At 33.7% G+C, this 15,561-nt stretch overlaps 1 protein-coding gene across 5 annotated transcripts in view; it reads left to right on the top strand.

Annotated features, from left to right (window-relative positions):
• LOC139157255 (uncharacterized) overlaps positions 1-15,561 on the top strand; it is a 76,357-nt gene that overhangs the window by 15,830 nt on the left and 44,966 nt on the right. For all 5 annotated transcript variants that reach the window (XM_070733830.1, XM_070733832.1, XM_070733833.1 and 2 more), the window contains 2 exons: positions 2,501-2,656; positions 13,670-13,756. In XM_070733830.1, coding sequence (XP_070589931.1) covers positions 2,501-2,656; positions 13,670-13,756 — 243 coding nt within the window. The remainder of the gene's footprint in view (positions 1-2,500; positions 2,657-13,669; positions 13,757-15,561) is intronic.

The raw sequence follows: 15,561 nt of genomic DNA, 5'->3' as shown, positions 1-15,561 counted from the left end.
TCCAAACTCACAAGGCAAATTACCGAGTTTTTTTGGGGGGGGAGTGGGACATTTTTCCTAGATGGCCAATTACAGTGATTGCAAATCTATGGCATGCATGGAAATGTGGGAACAACTTCAGTTATTGAAGAGTTCAAGTAAATATTGTCTATACTAGGGGTATCTAATCTTGACAACTTTAAGACCTACGAACTTCAACTCCCAGAATTTATAGCTGACTGTGGAATTCTGGGATTGAAATCCACAAGCCTTAAAGTTGCCAAGGTTATCAACACTTCTGGTCTTTTACGTTTTGTATGTTTACAGATTAGAATTACCGTACATACCCAAGATAGAAATAAAGAATCAAGGTTTTAAATATTTGATTGTGAAATACTGTACAAATACCACAGTTTTTTCTCTAATCTTCTTGTACTGGAGTTATTTCAAATCCCCGGAAAATAGTACTGATGGCACTATTAAAAAGCAACAGCTTCATTTCAGAAATAAAGAGATAAAGCTTATAATGTTGCTGGGGAAAGTATAGGTAACAGTATGCTTATGAAGCCAGTCATAGTGAGAATTAATTCGAAGGTTTTATATTTCTATCCATGTTGAGTTGGGGATTGTTTTTTAAAAATTCTCTCTATCCAGATGGCTCTCAATAGCACCATCTGTTGGTGGATCTTCATAATACTCAGTTTTATTACTTCCAAATCAAAAAGAGACTCTTTTAATTCTGCAATTGTTAAGCATAATGCACATGAATTCACTGTATAATACACAAGTTAATTTACTAGAACAACGATAGATAATGCATCAGTAATATGGAATTAGAAATCAATGTATACTATTATGTGTTGAAAGTATAATATTAATCCCACTGAATTAATAATATATTTTGGAAATTGAATGTTGTATCATAAACATAATGAATATAGGTTCTTGCAATAGCAAGTTTTACAAGGAAATATTGTCCCTATTAAAATATTGGTATAATAATAATACTGTTTAAATGTACATGTTGTGATTTTGCAAATCTATTTAGCATGTAACTTGACTATGAGTTCAAGTTAGCTGGGCTAAATCAGTTACTGAATTTAAACATGCCTGGGATAAACATATATCCATCCTCAGATAAAATATAGGCACTGGACCAGAATATCTCCGAGACCGCCTACTGCCGCACGAATCCCAGCGACCGATTAGGTCCCACAGAGTGGGCCTTCTCCGGGTCCCGTCAACTAAACAATGTCGGTTGGCGGGCCCCAGGGGAAGAGCCTTCTCTGTGGCGGCACCGGCCCTATGGAACCAACTCCCCCCGGAGATTAGGATTGCCCCTACTCTTCCTGCCTTCCGTAAACTCCTTAAAACCCACCTTTGTCGTCAGGCATGGGGGAATTGAAACATCTCCCCCTGGGCATGTTTAATTTATATATGGTATGCGTGAGTGTATGTCTGTTAGTATATGGGATCTTTTAAATCTTTAAACATTTTAAAAACTGTTGGATTATTTATGATTTGTTGTTACATGTTGTGAGCCGCCCCGAGTCTTCGGAGAGGGGCGGCATACAAATCGAATTAATAATAATAATAATAATAATAATAATAATAATAATAATAATAATAATAATAATAAAGACCATGAGGTCTTTTTCTGCCATCAATCTTCTTTATTTCTAAATTGAATTATTGCTGTAGCATAAAGTGAGCATGATAGAGATTATAATGCTGGGAAATGTACACAGTAGAGCTAGTCAAAATGTAATTAAATGATACAACACAAGGTGGCACTGCTGAATTGCTCTGTGCAGTCAAGTACTTTCAAGTGAGAGAATAAGCATTAGGGTTGTCAGTATCTCTTGGAATGTCTATGGAGAGTCTCAATCATTGGGCTCATGGTTTCCCAAAGGTAACTGGACTTTGTTGGTGTTTCTTCCTTTGAAAAACATCATCAACAACAAAACCCACAAAAAATCCAGTTGCCTTTTGGAACAACCACCATTGAGACATTTCTTGGAAGATATTTGTGTAAGCCCAGCCTCTGTACTATTGTGGTTTTTAGGAAAGACTGAAAAAAGATGTCAGGGTGGTAAATTTTGTGTTGACTTTTGATCAGTAGATTCTTTTCTTTCATACTCACACTAAAGCCTGAAAAATGTTGAGTTGTTCTTAAGAAAGTGCTGTGATTATGGTAGGTTCAATACACTTTTTCCAAATCATTTTCCAAGTGTACAGAGATTTAGTAAGAATATATTTGCAACAAGTTATATTTTGCCGGGAAAAAATACCTCTGGAATGATGTTCTTACAAAAATTAAATGTTCTTATTAAAAAGGTTATATTATAGAACCTGGTTTGGAAATTCAAAAATTCAGAAAACAATTTCCTGAATTTGCTAAAGAAAGATTTAGGTAATTTTTAAAGAAAACATTATGGTATTGGTATAAGTTGAACATTCATGATGTTTGTTTTCCTTGCAACAATTTCCAGTTATAATGTTTCCTATCCTTTTAATCAAGCATCATCTTGAAACCTACAAGAATCTTTACAAGATAAGAAATATCTTATATGAACGCTACAAGACTTTATTGTATGAGAAAGTGCTAAAACAACGAATTCAGATCAAAGCATTTGATTTGAAACACCAACAACAACTTAAGCACAAAGAACAAAAGGTATGTGTTTGGGAGTGGGGGGGGGGGGAATCAAGAAAGAAATTAGACAATTCATATTTAAACCATGCATATTGTTTAACGCTTTTATTAAAATTTATATGGGCATTATTACAAATATTTTATGTGAGAGTACAATATCTACAATTTTGCAAACTAGAATAATATGTATGAGGCATAGCCGTAATAGTTTGCTGAACAGGTAGATGATTTGCAACAGAAAATTATTTTTTTGAGAAACATGGTATTGTCAATTCTATACATGGAAACGCTTGTCTCAAAGATTTTCTGAAACTTCAAGTTATGTGCAAAGATGAGATAGAGCTGAATTCTAAGGAGACAAAAGGATGTGTAAAAGCTAAGAACGGGAATCCTACATTTCTGGTGTTCAGAATTTCATTGGCATATAGAGTATATGTGTTTGGATATTCAGTACGCTAAGTTGGCTTTTAGGATTCCAGAAGTGCAGTAGAAAAATATGACTTAGGTTATATTTCTGGATATATTAGATAAGTATTATAGTCTATGTATAAATTGCTGCGGTATCCTCTAATTCACCCATCAGAAATATATTGCATATATAACTCATCAGAGATATATTGCATTATCTCTGTTGATGTTACAATCTTCTGATGTCCTTGAATGCCCTACGGGGGATACTGATAACCATCATTTGTCTCCTAATTGTAATACAATTTATTTATTGTCTAAGTTGTTCTTCACCAATTTTCCTGTGCAGTATAATATCTCATGTCTGAATTAACAGTCTTTCTTAAAATAAATAACTATTTTAATAGACTTGAATGTGCTTAAAATACCTGTAAAGTATATAAGGTCTAAAACACGTTATATGAAACAATTGTTTTTTTAATTGCTGGTTTTAGTTTGAAAAAGTGTTTTTGTATATGCTTTTATCATTTTAATTGGCAATTGCATTGCTTTATTGAAAATACATTGAATATTTAATAGAAACAAACAGCTACTTCCAATGAATTCTATAGGAAAACAAGGCTATGATTGCATAGGAACATCTTATATCTCTGGTTTGATTCCTTTGTGATCCTGCAATAATACATTGCTCTAATACAGAATTTCTACAGATTTTTAGTTCTAATAGGTTTGCTATCTTTCCTTTTCTGACTGATCCCTTGGTGTTTGAGGAATCAAAATTTTATATAAAAACTTTGGAACAGTTTAGTATTCCCCAAACAATGTATAAGGCATACATTTACAATGTGTAAAGATCAAACATAAATATCTATGAATGCGTAAGTTCATCTCAATTTAAGTTCCCAAAAAATTAATATTCGTCTGAAAAAAGGATTTGTATAAGCATTTAGTGCATGGTTTTTTTAAAATGTCTGAATAATGATCATTTCCTCAACATAAAAATTAAAATATTTTGAAATAAATTCAAACTCGGGGAAAGAAAAACAAATGCATATATGAAAATTATTTTTAAAATATTTTGAATTTGAATTTCACATTTTGTACGTCAGAAGATAAATCTAAATAATCACACAATTGCAGTTTAAGAGAATATCTTTTAAGCAGTGGTTGTGAATCTGCACTCAACAATGTGTATGTGGATCTAAAATAAATTTTATAGAATTTGAGTTTTACTTTTCTGTAAGAAAATAGTGATTTTTGCATAATACAGTTTTTAACAAAGAGATCAAATTGTTCTATAGTTCTACAATAAAATTGTTCTGTAGTTCTTACTTTTTACTTCCATCTACCCTATTTTGTAGGCATATTTACTTTGATGATACTACAAACTCTGTTTATCTCAGTTAATATTTCCTTCCAAAATTAATTGGAAATCACGGCTTGTGAATTTAATACACCGAATTCTCAAAAATTTATAGAAAAAAAAGCAGACAAATGGGTTTGGAGTACTATTTTGGAGTTCATCTAATGTTTAAGTATACCATTGTGAATCACAGAAGGATTGGGGAAATAAACTTTGGAGAAGCTAATTATACAGTATTTGTTGCCCAACAAATAAGTCCAAAGAAGGAAAACAAATAAATAAACCAGTAAATAAGCATACCCCCCTCACACACACATTTTAATATTTTGAGATAGCTTTATCTGATTGTAGTATAAATTCATGTTGGAGGAGGAATTAAACAGACAGAGATCTAAATAAATAATTGTTCTTCTTCAGAAGATTTCTTCTTTCAGATTTCTCATTCTGGTCCTATAAGAAAGCAAGATACCCTCTGTCTTAAGACTCAAAATATCATACTGACCCTCAAACCAACATTAAAGTAGAGATTGTTGTCTGATTAGCATGCTATTAATATGTGCATGAAATATAGTTTGTGTCTCAACCCAAGTACACACATTGGGAAATCAAAGGGAAATCCTTCACACCTTTTGCTGGCTTCATCCTGATTTTTTTCCCTCTCTGAACAACTTCCTTAAAAGAATTTCCTCTTCTAAAGGACAGTTCTCCATATTTAACAAACAAATCCATCAATGAATTCTCTTTAAAACCTTATGACTCATGAAGAAACTGCTTTAATTTGTTTGTTTAGTTAAAGTTAATGCCCAGAGAAAAATAGCTGAAACAACATTTAACATTCCAGGCTTGTTTCAAAAAATAACCAGAGTACGGCATTTTAAAAATAAAATTTCACATTACGAAAGAATGTTTGCTCCAATAAAAGGATGCACTTCAATTATGTGTTGTAGAAATCTAAATGAATATGCAAGAATCAGGCTGCCCAATATCAAAGGCCCACAGTCTTTGAACTTCAAAGAAAATTTGTCTTGTCAATTTATGCCAATATGCTTATGTTTTAAATTTTTCTTTGTACTCTAATGGTTCACCTTTTCTTTCTGTTAATAGCCCCCATATAAGCTAACTCGTGGGGATTCAGTATATAGCTTTAATTAAATTGTTTTTTTAAGAAATACATTTTTGCAAGTATTGTGCAGCAAACTAACAAAAAACACTAAACAGTATAGAAATGAAAAGGTACCATTGAGTTTGAGACAATTGCTATTAGAAAGAAAGGAGAAAAGAGAGTTTTCAGTTATGAACTACAGGCAGTCCTTGACTTACGACCACGTCTGAGCCCCAAATTTCTCTTACTAGGTGAGACATTTGTTAAGTGAATTTTGCTCCGTTTTACAGTGTTTCTTGCCATAGTTGTTAAGTGAATCATTGCAGTTGTTAAGTTAGTAACTTGATTCTTAACTTTGCTTGTCAGAAAGTTGCAAAAGGTAATCACATGTTCCTAGGACACTGTAGCCACCATAAATATAAGTCATTTCCCAAGCATCTGAATTTTAATCGCATGATCATGGGGATGCTACAACAGTCATAAGTGTGAAAATTTGTATTTGTATATTTGTATTTATTAGATTTGCATGCCGCCTCTCTCCGAAGACTCGGGGCGATTAACAACAATATAAAAAGACAATGTAAACAAATCTAATATTAAAAACAATCTAAAAAACCCTAATTTAAAGAACCACTCATACATACAAGCATACCATGTATAAATTCTATAAGCCTAGGGGGAAGGGAAATTTCAATTCCCCCATGCCTGACGACAGAGGTGGGTTTTAAGGAGCTTGCGAAAGGCAAGAAGGGTGGGGGCAACTCTGATATCTGGGGGGAGCTGGTTCCAGAGGGTCGGGGCCGCCACAGAGAAGGCTCTTCTCATGGGTCCCACCAAACGACATTGCTTAGTCGACGGGACCCAGAGAAGGCCAACTCTGTGGGACCTAACTGGTCGCTGGGATTCGTGCGGCAGAAGGCGGTCAGAAGCCACTTTTTCCAGTGCTTTAGAACTTTGAATGGTCACTAAACGGACTTTTGAAAGTTGAGGACTACTTGTATTATACAATTGCTTGCTGCGTAGCCTTACTCAGTTTTATTGCAATACCCCCAGTGTATGTAAAGACCACTATAGCAATAGCATTAATATTTAGATTTATATACCACTTCTTAGTGCTTTTACAGCCCTCTCTAAGCGGTTTAATAGAATCAGCATATTGCCCCCAACAATCTGGCTCCTCATTTTACCCAACTCAGAAGGATGGAAGGCTGAGTCAACCTTGAGCCGGTGGTGAGATTTGAACTGCTGAATGAAAGCTAGCAGTTAACTGAAGTAGCCTGCAGTGCTGCACTCTAACCAGTGAATCATCCTGTCTCTTCTAGGAAGGAATGCAAAACTTGTAACCAAATCAGCTTGTTTATTAGTGTCAAAAGATTTTTTGTTTTTACCTGAGACTTTTGATATGTCACTATTCCACTCATAGTGAAATTGAACACATAGCCTTCATAAATAGATGACTCATCTTAATTTTCAGAATGTAAAAATTTGGGGAAGCTATAAACTTATTTATGTAGAACTGTGGATAGCAGAAAACCTTTTAAAGCCCATATACAGTAGCTCAGATAACATCAATCATTAGTAGCAAAGTTTAACTTTCCTATTTTGAATGGAATAGATTTTGGAGAAATAATTATTGAAATGCTTAAAATAAACCTACCACTTCTGGAAAGTGAACACAAGAACAAGGGGACACAATCTGAAGTTAGTTGGGGGAAAGATCAAAAGCAATGTGAAAAAATATTATTTTACTGAAAAAGTAGTAGATCCTTGGAACAAACTTCCAGCAGATGTGGTTGGTAAATCCACAGTAACTGAATTTAAACATGCCTGGGATAAACACATATCCATTGTAAGATAAAATACAGGAAATAGTATAAGGGCAGACTAGATGGACCATGAGGTCTTTTTCTGCCGTCAGTCTTCTATGTTTCTATGTTTCTTTTATGCTGGGCTAAAACCTAGGGTGAGAGTCAGTTTGGTATATAATGTTTAAGGCACCAGGCTAAAAAATGAGAGACTGTGAATTCTATCCCAATCGTAGGCACAAAGCCAGTAGGTGACTTTAAGTCAGTCACTTTCTCTCAGTCCTAGGATGGGAGTAATGGCAAACTACTACAGAAAACTGTAGAACCTTATCCAGGCAATCTCTGAGATTTGGACACGACTGAAAAGAAAAAAGAAAAATGTAGGATTGTAAATTTCATACTGATCCATTACTGTCCCTGACATTAACTTCAATGATGAAACAAATCTTGTTCTAGATTGCAGCTCTGGAATATTAACCCAGCTGAGATTTGTGTGGCTATGTCAACATTGTTTTTGCAACAGAAATCAAATCATTCAGAAGGGTTTTTTAAAATAGAAAATTATGCTTCTGTTCCATTTTTAATTTTGCTTGATCAACGTTTATTTTAATTCTTTTATCATGTCTAACTTTTCATTATTATGATCCAACCTTAAATTGTGTAAAATATGTGAGAGCAGGTTAGAGGTATTGTTAATAATAACTGTGATAAGTATAGTTCTCCCCTGTCAGTTTGTCACATAAAATTATCTGGGTCAGGACAGGGGCATGGCCAAGCACCATAGTGACACGGAGTTCCCCTCATTCTGCAGGGGAACTGCAATATCCCTGTCCCCTGAGGACCTGGTTCTATTAGAATCAGGTTGAACCACCCTGGAAGAGTGGTGAAGAAGTGAAACACCGCTGGTGAACTGGAAGGGGTTAGCAAATCCCCCAGAAAGCCAGCATAGAGCCCACAACCAGTAGCAACGGAAAACAGCTTGTAAAAGCTGTCCAAGCTGTGGCAGCCACGAACGAACAGATGGATTGATTTGGAAGATTGGAGGTCATCTGGAAAGGAAAGGTAACTTAAGAGAAGGGCTGGTGGTAGAGAAGAAAAGCTGAAGATTAAACCGGTGAGTCACTTTGCTGGATAAAAATTTGGGACTTTTTTTTTAAGCTTAAAGGAGACAAACATATCAAAAAGCTTGGAAAGTATAATTTTATACTATTACGCCGCAGGATTATCATGGATCAAAGATTGGATAACTCTGGAAAATAATAGAATATTAATTTTAGAAGGATACGATCTACTTTTGGGGTGGCATGCCTACGTACAGTATGAAAAATATAAATCACATGTATATTTCAAGAAACACATACTTAGGAATGCACTAATACAAATTTGGCAGGATATAAAGAAACACCATTACCAAAAAATACTTGAATGGTTCTCCCCAATTGAAACAAAGTATCACCCAGGTTTAATACACTTAGATAATACTATAAGATATAAAGAATTGTTGAAAGAACAATTCATATTAAAATCAAAAGAAGAACTGGAAGAAAAAGGGAGAAATTTGGATTGGTGGACATATCTACAGATACAGGATATACAGGATACAAAAAGATAAGGCAGGGCTCGGGTTCCAAGTGGGAAAGAGCGGTGTAGATAGGATAATCATGGGAACAGATACAAAACTAATTGGTAAAATTTATACATTTTTAATCAACTATGAAATGGAATTGGAGATAGTTAAAGGAAATATGATCAGCTGGACAAAAAACTTTGGATATTCGATCGAATTAGGTAAATGGGAAAAAGTGTGGTCCTTTAATTGGCAAATTACCAGGTCAAATGCATTTAAAGAAAATCAATGCAACATGTTTTACTGTTGGCATTTAGCACCTGAGAAAATTTCAAAAATGTTTTCAAATATTTCACCATTGTGTTGGAAATGTAAAAAAGAAAAAGGATCTTTTTTTCACTTATCGTGGACATGCACTAAAGCAAGAACCTATTGGAATACAATAGGGAAATGGTTAATTCTAAAGGAGAAAATAGAGAAAAAGCCAGATTTTTTTCTATTACGGATTTTTAACAAAGCATATAAAAAAGAAGATAAATACTTGATTACCCATATTCTAACAGCGACTAGGATAACATATGCCCAACTATGGAAAAGCGAAGAGCTACCAAGAGAAGAAATGATAACTAAAAAAATTATGGAATGTGCCGAGATGGATATGTTAACCAAAAAATTAGAAGGGAAAGAGGAAACGGATTATTATAGAGTTTGGGATAAATTCTACAATTGGTAAAAACAAAGAAATAGCTAATTAAGTGAAATAAAATGTAAGGTTCAAAAGATCAACAATTGATATGTTTATCTTTTTAATTGAAATTAGATTTTTCTATGTCTTTCCTTTTTTCCTTTTTTGAAATATACAGTATTTACAGTAAATATAGACAAAAATATTCTCAGCTAATGTAAAAATGTATACAGCTCCATGTGTGCTTCTGATTAAAATTGGGATGTAAATCATCCTGAATACCGTATGTGTGTTTTTCTTTTATGCTTGTGTGTTTTATGTGTTTTGTTTTAAATATTTTTTTTCTAAAAAGAAAAGCTTGGGAAGCAGCTAATTAACAAAAGGAAGATTTTTAAATAAATAACTCAGAAGGCTGTAACTAAATCCAATACTACAAAAAATCTGAGAAGTTTTTTATTTAATTGCGGAACAAGTATTGGATTCGATTTATATTGATTTTTATTGTTTTTAAAATATACAAAGATATTGAATAAAAGGAGACCTATGGGACTAAGTAGGAGTGCCATCTGCTGGTGAGAGGCTTCATATTAACTGTTCATCAATGGCTGTTTACTCAGCTGAAGTAAATGTTATAATGTGTACAAATTTATGAATTTAAAATGGTTAAACATTATATGAATTAAGAGAAAAAATATAAGTAAAATGAATGAATATATTAATAGGATATAAATTGATATAAATCTGATTAATTGACTGTTTACAAGTAAAGTAAATGTTATGTGTATAAATTTATATAATTTGAATGATTATTAATTCAATTTTGATTAAATTTAGAATTACTGAATATATATTTTACCATCAGAAGGAAGATAAATTATGAGGAAAATGAAGGAAATGATTGTGAATTTTGCAATTTGCCTCCCCTATCAGATAGCTTATTATTTAGAAATTGCATACAAAAAAAAATAATTTGATGTTGAGTGTTAAATATAAGTAAATGTGGACTTTTTAAGGGATAAGGGTTTTTAGTTATTAAGAAAGTAAATAAGGATGAGAAGGAGGTACTACAACCTAGATTTAAGAAGTTAGAGATCTACTATTTAGCAGGTGAAGGAAACATTAAAGGTAAAATTAATTGGAAGATCATTTGTGTACCCGGATGATGAAATTAAAAAAGGAGGTAGCCAAGTTTAGTAATATACTGTATACCAAAGGGTAAGATATAGTAGAATGGATATGTGACTTCTTTTGAACTTGTATTCAAAAGAAGATACATGTTTGAGTTGTATTGAAGGTATATGTTATTATAAGCATGTTTTTATTTTGGAGAAAAACTAAAAAACTTTTTTGGGAAAAAAATTATCTGGGTCCACACATCACAAAAAGATTTAATCCTGGTTCCTTTAAATATGTTTTATTTAATAAACCGCAGATGATCAGGTTTGTGCCTGTTAAGTGAAAACCAGGCAAATCACATTACAGCACTGGATCCCATTTTTCATCCTTTGCTTTATGTCTATTTCTGGGTCTTCACAATTTAATATTTTAAAGTAAGTTTTCATACAACCCCAAAAAGTTGTAGGTCTGCTCGAATGCATGTATCTAAGAGACCCTTTTACTAAGTTTGGATCTAGACGGGTTTTGGAGGATTGAAACTAACTTTCCACTAAAGACAATTAAAATGATGAAGAATAGACATCAGTTGCTCAATAGGAAACATTCATAACATGAGGACTCATATTGTGGGGCAATATGCTGGCTCTGTTAAAAAGTGCTATTGCTAACATGTTGTAAGCCGCCCTGAGTGTAAGAAGAAGGGCGGCATAAAAATCGAATAAATAAAATAAATAAATAAATTCCACAACACGTGCGTTAGAATCTTTAAAAAATGGTTAAATGTGCCACTAGGAAATATCATTCTTTGAAAATGCCATTCTGTTAGAAAGCTTATTCAATCTGCTGTCTGAAATCATGTAAACTAAGAAAGCAAAACACTTCACAGTAATATCTAGGCTGCTTTTTTATTTTATCTATTTGTCTTGGTGGAAGGAGAAGATATCTGTTCTCACAATCAAGCTGAGCTTGGTTGACCAGAAATGATAAGGAAATGCAACTGTTCTTTATATTTGAATTTCAGTAATTTTATTGGTACTATAAATGTTTCAAGGGTGTAGATAGTTAAAACAATCAAGTAGTAGTAAAGGGCTGTCATGATCCCTATAAGGGCTTGCTTTATGCTTTATAATCTGCTGTATTCTTAACAGTGACCTGTCTCAAAAGGATCTGTCTTTAATAAGAGAATAGGTGTTTCCTTTTTAATGTCACTATATCAGTGTCAAATTTAAAGGCCACTTTAGTTACTTAAAAAAATAATTAGCATAGTTTGTAGAATTCTCAATTAGAAATTACGAATTGAAAGCAAGGTTATGAAATGATAGACTGAACCAAATGCTTATTTTAATAATAGCGAATTGCAGACTGAGATGAAAACGCCAAGAATATTTTCTGTGAATTAAGAAGTGTCTAGTTTTGATAGTGTTAACACCACTCTGATAAATGGAAGTTTCATATGAAATTAAGATGATCGTTTTTCATGTTTTTGCAACAGAGATGAAATATGGGAAACACAATATAAATATAAAGTGTATTGTTTTTGTAAGTATCACGCACACAGACATTTTGCAGCCTTGGGTGTTTACTGGAACAGAGTATGAGAAGACAGTATCTATATTGTGGTTAGAATTGTACTGATATTATATGAATTATATGATACTATATGAATAGTAGCTTGAGAACATGATAGATTGCAAATGAAATGCCAAAAAGATATGGTTGAATATATGAGCCTTATTTGTTCCTGTCCTTTGCTACTCACAGTGGTTGGACCAGAAGTCAGTCTCAACCCAGTTGAGACTTTAAAGCAAAACATGGTTTCCTACTATATTCATGTGTATTGATGAATCTCAGATTCATAAGGACCTGTCCCCAGTTCCTTTGGAAGTTTCAAATATTAGTTCTTAATTTGAATTAATCTCAGGGTTTTTTGGTGACTGAATTTGGGGACCTGCAATTTGTTTATCCTAAACTTAAGACATGTTTTTTAAAAGTCGGAGAAAATAGGATCAAACATTTTAAATTAATCCACCCTCATATCATCGCTTCAAAAGCCTTTATGACATTCAGAGCTGGAAAAATGGGAGAAAAGTTCCTGCTGGATCCTGTTCAGCTGATCAAATCATAGTTTGATCCTGGTTTGTTCTTCATAATTAAAGTAAATTAAAACACTTTCAGATATCACAATCTACTGTCAAACTTAAAACCCAAGATGGATGCTTTATTATTAGAACTATCAGACCTGGCTATAAAAATCCAAACAATCAGTTAGCAGCAGCAAGGAAACTAATTTTTCTATACAACTCCTTTAATTTCCCAGACAGTAGCTTGTAGTCTGTATTATGAGAATTATTTATTTTAAAATAATTGGTTTATTTTAAAATATTGTCTTAAAGAATTCATCATTGAACGCCAAATAAATACAATAAGAAAAAGGAACTGCTAGTCTGAATTATGAGAATTATGTCATACCATCATTTGGGAACTTGGATTAGCTTTTGAAAGAAAAGAGAATGCTCAAAAACAAATAATTGGTTTATTTTAAAATATTGTCTTAAATAATTTATCATTGAACGCCAAACAAATAAAACAAGAGAAAGGAAGTGTTTTCTCTGAAGAGTAGATAGAAATTAATTAATTAATTTTCGGCCAGCCAGTAGTTTGTGACTTCTGAAGAGTTGAAGGGAGATTGAACAAGACAACAAACAAATTTATAAGCCTATCAGCCAGAATACAAATTGCTGAGTGAATGAAAGAGGATGCTTCCTAAGGCTGTGTTTGCAAAGTCTTCGGTCAAAGCTAGGGAGTGGGGCGGGAGAGGTGGGGAGGAGCACCAGGCGGTCTTAAGAATGCCTGCTGGGTTCTAATTGGTGCCCACTGTGGTTAATGGCTTCCTGTGGCTGCATGTTTACTTGTCATTTGTTTTGAGCTTTGTTTCCCAGCTATTTGGAGAGAAATTAACCATTTTTAAAAAATCTTCTTTGATAAAAGTGTACCCCTCGTCGTAAACTTCCTTTCTGCAAGCTGTCTCACGATGCGAAGTACATGGAGTCCGTGTCACAGTCAAACAGCTACTGGGTAAGACGTCTTCCTCCATTTAGTTTTGGGGTTGTCACTGAAGTGTTTTATAAAATGTCAAATGCATACCATACCCTAGGAGAAAAGAGTTTGTATTTTTTCCCTCCAGGACAGTCAAATGGTTGCTTAAAGCAGTGTTTCCCAACCTTGGCAACTTGAAGATATTTGGACTTCAATTCCCAGAATTCTCCAGCCAGCGAATGCTGGCTGGGGAATTCTGGGAGTTGAAGTCCAGATATCTTCAAGTTGCCATGGTTGGGAAACACTGGCTTAGGGAGTCAGCTGTGAAGAGTCCTGACCCTCTTCCCTTTCTCCTTTACTCTGTAACAGTTCATTTGGTCCATATCACCAATAGCCATATGATTACCACCTTGTCAATCTAGCTTGAGGGCTTGGTTTGACCACCTTGTCAAACCACCTTGTCAATCTAGCTTGAAGGCTTGGTTCATCCATTCCAAAAGTAACTTCTAAACTAATTTGAAAAGCAGTTCAATTTACATTGACAGACCCTGGGCAATTAAACTCACTGTTTCCACAGCTAGTAATCATACTACCGATATAAGTTTCCAATGATTACAATTTTCCTATTCTCATGGCCTAAAGGGTTCCCATCTACAGCAGCCTTAATCTCCTTGCCTTATTCTGAGCCTGTCCTCCTCTTCCTCCAAATTGTGAGTTAACAATTATTAAGGTAGGCACTTATGTAATTGCAAATAGGTCATTATAAGATGGCTGTAATTTTACCCACTAGTACTATAAAACTGCTAAAATTAATCTTTAAATTACAACACAAAACAACTATGGAATTAACAGAAGAAATAAACAAGTTTTTGGGTTTTATGCTGATCTTCTTAGTGGCCTGTCTGTGTGGAAATGTTCTGTATTCTGAATTACAAATAGATCCTAAGTAGTGGCTCACAGCCCTTTGTGAAAATACATTTTATCTTCAGGACCTGTCTCATAATCTGCATAGCTTTAAGATCTTTCTCAAATGCAGATCAGAACTTTAGAATAGAAAAACACTCATAACCATGAAAAACATATTTCAGTCTGAGAACTGTTATAGTTGCATGACAGTATTATTTTTTTCCGTAAAAACAGGCAAAGTTTATTTATAGATAGCCAACATTATTTTTTAACATTTATTCAGTCATTGTGGGCATCTGGCACTTTGGGTACTTCTTGAAAACTTTACATTTCATGAAGACTGATTACTGCTTTTATTTAGCAAGTCCTGAGTTATGAGCTTATAGGAAAAATTCTACTAAAACATTCTCTCTTAAACTTGCTGTGGCCTTGGACTGCTAAATCAACACTCAAAAACAAGAAGGACCACCCAGTTAAACCAATTCTCTCTTTTTGTGTCTATGCTAGTTCACATTTTTAGAGAATAAACATTACTTCACATTTTTAGAGAATAAAATAATGATTTTGGCTGCATTTATGTATGCCTTCTCACCCTCCTACTTTTTAATGTATCTTTGAGAACTACATTTGCTAGAAAAACACTTAATCCAAAAATGTATTTATCACTTGAATTATTTTATATATCCCATGCCATCATAACAATTCATAGCACACATTTTCTGATCAAGAGTGTCATTCAAACAAAATTCCTTGAGTTTCAGGCCCCAACACAGTGGTGATAGCCAACACAAGGAAATCCCATTTTTAGGAACTCATCTTATTTCATATTCACTTTTCTTTTTGAAATGTTGCTGTAAGATCACAGTTCTATTTGGGATGAGTGGTGAGTAGATCTGTTTACTCTCAGTCCTCTGAATATTTGCACTGACCTTACTATT

Source organism: Erythrolamprus reginae, chromosome 1 (genome assembly GCF_031021105.1).
Source record: "Erythrolamprus reginae isolate rEryReg1 chromosome 1, rEryReg1.hap1, whole genome shotgun sequence".
In the NCBI taxonomy this organism is placed as follows: Eukaryota; Metazoa; Chordata; class Lepidosauria; order Squamata; family Dipsadidae; genus Erythrolamprus; species Erythrolamprus reginae.
The sequence above is the reverse complement of the archived record's forward strand: the minus strand, read 5'-3'. Positions and strand labels throughout refer to the sequence as shown.